At 38.5% G+C, this 9,025-nt stretch overlaps 1 protein-coding gene across 1 annotated transcript in view; it reads right to left on the bottom strand.

The window, feature by feature from the left end:
• Nucleotides 1–1,089: 1,089 nt before the first annotated feature.
• LOC112570621 (BTB/POZ domain-containing protein 7-like) overlaps nucleotides 1,090–9,025 on the bottom strand; it is a 26,974-nt gene continuing 19,038 nt past the window's right edge. The window contains exon 8 of the mRNA XM_025249155.1: nucleotides 1,090–7,646. Coding sequence (XP_025104940.1) covers nucleotides 7,455–7,646 — 192 coding nt within the window. The 3' untranslated portion in view covers nucleotides 1,090–7,454. The remainder of the gene's footprint in view (nucleotides 7,647–9,025) is intronic.

Genomic DNA, 9,025 nt, shown 5'->3' with positions numbered 1-9,025 from the left:
TCACGTTGAAAAAATCATTGCAACTTTAAGATCCCTTTTCTCCAAGTGAATGGAGTGGGGATTGATGGTGTTCTGCCATGAGCATCGAACGAATGAAATTTCTATTGTTAAGCCATGAGGCCTCAACATCTTGGAAAGTGAGCACAGTTCACAATTTTAAGGATAAAATGTTACCGTTCAATACATGTTAATATAAGCACTAGCAGTTGCATCAAAAGAGAGTAACAATAATATGAAAATATCTTTGTTTGGGAGCTGACAGTTTTAGGTGGTTTAAAACAGTGGTAAAGATATTTGGCTAGGCTAGTAATATATGGTGTGTCAGTGATCAGAGCTGAGAAGGTAAAGACAAATCAATGAGTTTAAAATTTCAAAGGCATAAATCTACATCTTAGTTCAAAGAGGGTATTCTAAAGTTGGCACTAGGGCTGTTGTATATCTGTGGGTTTTTAAATCAGAAATTCCCATAAAAAATCTAATTAGAGCATCTATTTAAACCTTGTTGTTGACATATGATAAATAAGGTTCACCTGCTATTCTGACTTCAAAATTTACATGCATGTGAAACCTAAGGCTCTCTGTAACATGACAATGCCAGTCTCACAAGACGTTTATTCAACACATACAGAAATTTGCCAACATTTTGAACACCTTGATTCTCCCAGACACAGCAACAACCATACCTGTGGACTGTGTGCAGAAATGCACACACTTCAGACACCTAGCACACTTTCCCTCTATTATGAAGTTCAACCAGCATATTATACGTTTTACATGGAGGTCTGCTGGGCTCAAGTCTGGTCACTGCCATGAGCATCATTTTTAGGTGAGGAAAAAGTTATTGTCACTGCCTATGTTTGTGCCTGGATATGACCTTATTTTAGCCTTATCTAAGACCACACTTCACAGTCTACAATCCCTACAGACCGCAGTTTCCCCCTTCACATTTCAGTCTACAAACCCTACAGACCAGTCTAGCCATTCACATTTCAGCCTACAAATCCCACAGACAAGTCTTACACATTTCAGTCTACAAACCCTACAGACCAGTCTCCCCATTTAGCTTCCACACACAACAGTAGGCAAACATCACTGAATACCTTTACTGACAATTTACTTGTAGTCTGCAGTAAGTACTTGAAGGCTATCACAAGTGCACTTGGCCAGCATAACACATGTAACATTCATCTCATTACACAGGGTGAAATGAATCATTCACATCATTACACAGGAAGAAATGAATCATTCACACCCTCCATGTACTCATCAGTCTCAGTCTAGTCAGCCAATTAATCTTCAATCTTTTACAGTGCCCAAAGTGTCAAAGCATAATCATATTGTATCACTACCAATAATGCATAATGTATCGTCAGTACTCATAAGCCTTATGTGCAAACGCAGATGTAAAAGAATGTGTACATGTAATGCATGAGTGAATAGAGAGGAAAAGAAAACACAAGGAAAGAGGCAATATCAGCAAATCATTGATAAGACTTTGAATAGCATAACATGGCTGTACAATTCATACACAAAGAAATATTCATAAGCTGCGCAGTAACAGGGCTTCTCCATTACAGATTTTGCATTTGATCTGATGCTCATCACCAGGTGGCGCTGTGCTCAGCACTTGGACAAAAACATGCAGAGAAGAAAGGAAAACAGCCATAGACAGCTGTTGGTGAAGTTGATCAACCTCAGTACAAATGATAACATTAATAATAATAATCAGGTTTTATAACATATTAAGTAGACCAAAGAAAAATGTTAGGCTCAAGTAAAGGCCATGCCTTACATCAGTCAGCAACTCATAAGCTCACTGCAGGTAAGAAAAACAACACACAAAACACATTCATGCACATCCACACACAGCTGTTGAAAAAAATAACCAGGACTGTTCTTGTCTGCTAACTGTTGGCTGGTAACTCCTGTTCACAAACCTACTCACCATGTCTTGCCAATTAAATGTATGTCTGATCTTCAGCTCATTTCCAAATGCATCCACAGCCATCATTTTAGTATATTAGCACTGATGACTGCACATGACCTTGCAAGAATCTGCTCAAATCCATTTCAGTTAATGCTGCTGTGCAAAGCGTCATCAGTAGGCTAATGTTATAGCTCCAGCATTGCATCACTGGTATGGGTCACACCTCTCCCCACTCTTATGCCATTACTGCAGTGGGCCACACCACAATTCATTCCTATGTTGTCACTACAGTGGGCCACCCTCCACCTGCTATGTCATCACTGAGGTGGGCCACGCCTGTTGCCAGCTGGGAGGGTAGCACAGAAACTCTGTGGTATCAACAGCAATATGTAATGCCACACTTTCTTCTTGTTACCATAGTTTACAAATACTGAGAAACATACAATATTATGATATACCCTGATAAAGATATGAGAGACTCTTTTATAATATTTCATAATTCATATTTCTCTGCCTACCACCTGTATTCTGTAAAAACGTTCACAACTGTGGTTGCATGTATCATAGCTTTTAGGATGCTGTTATGTCTCAGTTGCACTATAATGAACTAGAAACTTCCATTATAATGACCTGCTCACCTCTGGTACTGCAGTGCTACAAACACTATTACTGAATTGCTACAAGCACTGTTACTGGAATCTCTCTACACCAGGCATATATTGAAGTAATAAATGTGAGAATTCTGACCTAGTGATCACGTGAACAAAATCAGACCATAATACATACCCACCCCTAATGTGTGGTAGCGTAAGAAGCACAAAGATAATGAAGCACAGCCCCAGGTAATCAAAACTGATATCAGGTTCAAAATCAAGGACTTGCAACTCAGAAAATATTTTGGTGCTGCTTGCTCTCTTCTACCCCACTTACGAGTCAAAACCATTTTAAATGTTTGGCAAACTCCCTTTTAATTCATCTTCCGATCACAATCTTATGTTGCCTCATCTAAGATTAACAGCACTTCCCTTGCAGCAACATCAATTATCCAGTCACACAGTCTTTCCCAGATCACTGTGATCACATGATCCCTACAACCATCTGGTGGCCAGGAATAAGTTGAAATAATGAAAATGTCATCATAGCAACAAGTTGACAGAGGCCTAGTTCAGGACTGTGCATCAAGAGGGAATCATGCCCATGACTTAAGAGCACACTATGGTATATGTATGACTCAAGAGTACACCACAGCATATGTATGCCACTGAAAACATTAACTTCCATGCAACACCTTTTCTGTCCTAAAATCAAGAGAAACACTTGGTACATAATATAAAAAGAATCAAGACTTCTAACTAATCAGTATTCCATCAAGTTCAAAGGATGTTGCTTGAAAATTACTTTTAATCTTATTTTTTCTGATCATGGAAATATATTGATAACAAGCATTAACAGGGTGATAGAAGCATTGGCAACTTGAGAAACACAGTGTACACTAATATGGACAGTAATTTAAGGACAATAATACAGTACATGGTGAAATTATGGTAAGGTGACCAACACAAGATGTGATAAAAATGCTAGGGGTAATGATGTGCAAGGTCAGGTCCAGCCATACAGACATCTTTATAAACACTATTTGCAGTTAACAATTAAAAAAACCCCTACTGCAGTCTTTTCACAAACACTATTTGTATATAGCATTTAAAACGACTGTAGTTTCTCTCCAATTTATCTTCTGGTGCTCTTAGTTTTTAAACTTTCACATGGATAAAGAAGTTCCACAAAAATGGGTTACCTTTACCTATATGATGCATAGCCTGAAGCTTTTTTCTTAACAAAGAAAAACATTAGTAAATGTGCAGCGAAGAGTCATGAAAGGGCTAACCCTGATTTCTATTTCAATAATGAATAAATGCATGGCCTATACACGAGAAATTGTAACAAAATAGTACGTCTGCAGCTGTTGCAAACATGATGAAAAAGATGGGCATGGACGGTAGATTAGCCAAACAGCAATTCATTTTGGTGCATTCATTTTAGGAAGTATTTAAGCCAACAGTTACAATATTAAAATTTGATCAACAGTGCAAATCCTCTAAAGAACTGAGCTACAACATGGACATCAACTGCATCAGTACTTCCTCACTGAATTGTATGGTTGGTTGGTACTGCAATCTTTGTCTGCAGATTTCACACTCACTTTCCACTTGCCAACTGAGCTGAATTGTCTGCAGAAAAGTAGGTTAGTAGGACATGCTTATGTGACACTTCACAAGCAGGTCATGCAGCTGTATAGTTTATAGTCATCTCAAATCTTTAGCTGATAAACTGTAGAGAATACAGTCACAGATGGATGACAAACTGTATTAAGTGCAACCACTGTATGCACCTGGCTGATAACTGCACAACATACAGGTATGTCAACATACCTGATAAAATGCACAGCCAGTTGAGAGTGACAATACATGCTGCATGTTTGCACACCCATTCTGGCTCATATGTACACACTATTTAGGGGCAATAAAGTAATCAAATAATTAGAACATTGGCATCCCAGGTGTATAGTTTGACACCAGTGTGGTACAGCGTATTTCCTGCAGTTGACCCAGCTGTTGAATGGGTATCCAACCCTTTAACTGCTATCTCTTAAACCTTACTTCCCCAGTGAGATAACTGCAGTCTCTTATTCCTTACATCTGCAGTCAGATAACTGCAGTCTCTTAGACCTTACTTCTCCGGTCACCAAACAGTTGCATTAAACATAACTGTAGTGCTAACATAACTGTGGTGTTAACAAAGCAACAGATAAGGAGGAATGGGTTGAAAGGAAGGAGACAAAAAAAACAAAAAGGGTAGCAGGAAGCTACGAGCTTTGGAGATGAGCATTCAATTAGTTATTACACAAGATGCTTCCCATGGCTTAACAGTAACAAATTTAATAGTGTAAAATCTAGTTACACAATCACTGTAAAGTTAAAATATGAGGGAATATTTTTTCAGCCCACAGGAGAATTTGAACAGAATGTTGTAAATATGCTTGTAAAGTTTGAGTGCATACAAGTGGATCCTTTAGGAAAGAAAGTGTGAAAAATATAACAAAAATTTTCTTGACAACACTGTCATAGAAACATCCAACAAAACAACAACATACCTACATAGTACACAAATGTTTTCCCATTAACAATACCTTGAATCACATTTTGTTCCAGCAAGACATTAAGTACTACATCAACAAAGCAATAGCTAACATAAATCAGAGTATCACCTTCTCATAATGTTCAGGTACATCAACAGATCAAAATCATCCAAACACAGGATCACAAAACCAACATGCATTCAACCAATGGACAGTCCAGCATGCTGCAAAAGGATATACAGCAAGAGACACAACACAACAGAACAATATATTTTTTGCAATCCACATCACAGAGTTGCATTTTGCATCATCCGATGAAGATGGAGATGACAGATGAAAGACAGGCAACAGAAGGAGTTCATGTTCTTTGCTGTCACTGCCATTAACACTGACCTTTAATTGCACCAGTTGCAGACACCAGCATATCTGCAAGCTGCAGCAGCATAAAGACATGAAAGCTGTGGCCAGGTGAGACATAAATTGTATTTACCATGAGAAAGGTGTCAGTAGCAGATACCTGGCAAGACTTGTTTTTAACAAATGACACTATACCTGTGCAGTTTACTGTGAAAAATCATGAATGGATAGCACATAGTAGTGCTCACTGTATATTCAACAGGATATTACTATGGCCTGAAATAACCACATACTGTCAACAGACACAATTTTGCAGAATGAATCTGTCTTGGTTAAGCCAACTCGAATACCCACATTATCCCTAGAATCCAAAGACAAGGAAGTCCTATATGACATGGTCACCATTAACTGTGCCCAAAGAAATAATATTTTGAACCTCCGAAGTCAGCTCCAGCAAGCTGTAGAGTTATTCTGTTAAATAGGGTTGGTTAGGGTACTTTTGTAGCCAAGATAAGCATTTTCTGCGTGCGTGACAAAATGTAGTGCCAACCTCAAACAGCTGCAGGGACCTATGTATGTGACAGAAGATGACAAAATTCTTAAGAGCAACTGACATCCTTGTTTTCTCCCACTGAAGATCAATAATTATCATTCTTAGGTACCTAACAGCTAGTTAATTAAGGAGAGCAAAAACTGTCTTTGCTAGTTACTGGATTCAGAAGTAATTATTGTCTAATAACCGCTGCACTTGACACAGTAAGTTATCGCACCTATCAGCTGCAGTTGACATCAAGTTTGATAAGACTACTGGGCTCAGAAGCCTGCTGATGTGCAGCAACTAACCATTACTTAATAAAATGTATGCACCATTAATGCTCTGGTTATGGTCACCTCTATGTGCACGAGCTGATGGTAGCTTTATCTGGCCAATTTTCTGATCAACATTAAATAAATACACCAGGAAGACTAACCAACAATAACATTTCTTCAGTGATTCAGAACTAAATTTAAACATCATTTGGCCAAGTGCACAAAGCAGCATATAGCATTATATCTTCCAGATAAAATGGTCATAGTCTTTTTTTTTCTTGCACACCTATCCAACCTATTTCTTAAGGTCCTTCTTAACTTGGCAAATGCCATCAAATGTTTGGCCAAGCTGGGAAAGTTGTAAGCTCATGGAAGTCTACTTCCTGCGCCAACACTCCTGACATTGAAACTTTAATCAACATGCTAAATCTGAGCTTGTTTTCCTATAAATCTGCCTATGGTACTCCAGGGCATCTTGGAGGTTTTTTGCTTCAGCATGTTGCCCAGTTACTGGCCTTAAACACTTACAAAAGTGATGTCGACACTTTGATTACAAGGCCACCTACTAATCTCTTAGTTTTTTGTATGAGCTTCAGCTCTAATATGACCTGGCTCTTGTATTTGTCTAGTAAACAATGTTTTCATTAGCTTTAAAAATCTTAATGAAAGTTAACAAGTCACTCTGAAATGTCTCTGTCCTTAATTCTATTGATTTTTTTGCATGGGATTTGCTAGTGACTGATTTAAATGACACCAACTGGTTTACTTGGCTTGGGACAGTGCTGAGGAGAAATAACTTCTAGGTGAATTTAGTACAAACAGTACTCTCGGTATGTTTTAATGATCTTTGAACTGTCCTGATCTAGTGCTGCTGAGAGAACTTATAATCTTATAATTATGTATTCTCACTAAGAGATCAGAGATCAAATGAGTTGTATTTGTATTTCCTGTCCATTTACTTAGAAGGTTGCTTGTTCATTTTAGCTATTTAAAAAAGTGTGCATACATACACATGCGTGCGCACACACACATATACAAAACTTTCACTAACTTATGTTGCCGTTAACTGAGTTTTGTACAGTCATCCATTACTTCACACTGTGTGGCCACTGGAATACCGCTGGACCAAAGTAAGTCAATAAAATTGTGAAGTCACTTGGAGCAAGATATTTCTCTTCCTTAAGGTACACAGTACATCAAGGGTTAGCCCTTGGGGTTACTCCTTTAAATGTACAGGGTGTTTTGTCGGCTGGTGCGACTACTGTGACTTCCACGGCTGCCATAACTTGTGTGACTTCCTTCATCCCCAATGTCTAGCTGCAACTCCTCTTGATGCAACATAGTACCTGCTGAGGGTGTTGCCATGGCAATATCAGGCATGATGTCACTTAGTATACTGTCACTGCCAGTCTCCGTCTAGATAGACAGCACAAAACATATCTATTATGTAAGTACAAGAATACCCATTATATAAGTATGAGAATATCAATTATATGATAATAACCATTATATAAGTAAGGTACTGTTATCAATTACAGGATATCCAATACTACTATCGACTGCAAGAAAACTCACAATGTAAGTAAAATTTAAACCTGGAGTGGTTTGCTAATGCACCATTTAACGATCACCTAATAGAAAGTCATAGAGTATGTTTGGTTCACATAATTTTCTCTGGAGTGATACACAAACGCACCATTTATCTTTTGTCTAATGGAAGGTCATAGACTATGTTTGGCTCATGTAATTTGCTCTAGAATTATCTTTATTTTAATGTTTAAGACCGCTAGGAATCCCGCTTTTTTTAAAAGTCTACTCTGCAGAACAAATTGTGAGGATAAATAATTTCAGACATTATATAATATACCGAAAGAGAGGTGTGACAGTAGTGTATCTCCTCTCGCAATGTCAGGTGTCTGACATCATGTGGGCAATATGGGGTACCCTTGCTCAAATCGAATAGTATACAATTTTATCCTTTAAATTTTATAAATTATTGCATATTTATTTAGCGGTTGAATGAAACAATTTAATGTTGAATTCCAATCACCGGTGAGCTATTTCTGTTTAACTTTACAGATTTATTCACAATCTTAAACAAAAAAATCTTAAAACAGGCTAAATGTTTGACTTTAATGGCAGTGTTTGATAGTTTACATAATACTAAAATACTCCTGTTTCAGTTTATAATAAGGTTTTTAAGATAAGGCTACGGCACTAACTGCAGCACACATTTTGCTGGACCAATCATGATAAAGCATTCTGCATATTAATCATAACTATCTATCTATCTATTCCTCTTTGTGCATCAGGTTGCACATAAGGCCTCAACCAGAGTCCGCCACCGATGTCGATCGGCTGAAACACGCTCTAGGTGACCCCATGTCCAGCCCTTTCCTTTCATCTCCCTTTCCACTGTTCTTCTCCAAGTTTCCTTTGGGCGGCCTCGTTTTCTTCGGCCGTCTGGAGTCCATCGTAGGGCGACTCTGGAAAGGTCTGCTGTCTGCTGGCGGAGCACATGTCCAATCCATCGCCAACGCCTTCGTTGAACCTGCGTGGTGATGGACTCGGTTTCACTTCTTCGGTGGAGTTCTTCGTTGGTGATGGTGTTTGGCCAAAAGATGTTAAGTATGCGCCTGAGGCATCTGTTTTGGAAGACGTCAAGCTTGTTACTGATGGTTTTGGTCATCTTCCAAGATTCTGATCCGTAAAGGAGGGTGCTGATCACATTTGACTTGAAGATTCTCAGCTTGATCTTCTGGCTGATGTTTTTTGCCTTCCATGTGCTCCTGAGT

Source organism: Pomacea canaliculata, linkage group LG8, assembly GCF_003073045.1.
Source record: "Pomacea canaliculata isolate SZHN2017 linkage group LG8, ASM307304v1, whole genome shotgun sequence".
In the NCBI taxonomy this organism is placed as follows: domain Eukaryota; kingdom Metazoa; phylum Mollusca; class Gastropoda; order Architaenioglossa; family Ampullariidae; genus Pomacea; species Pomacea canaliculata.
Note: the sequence above shows the minus strand (reverse complement) of the source record. Positions and strands in the feature narration are given on the sequence as shown.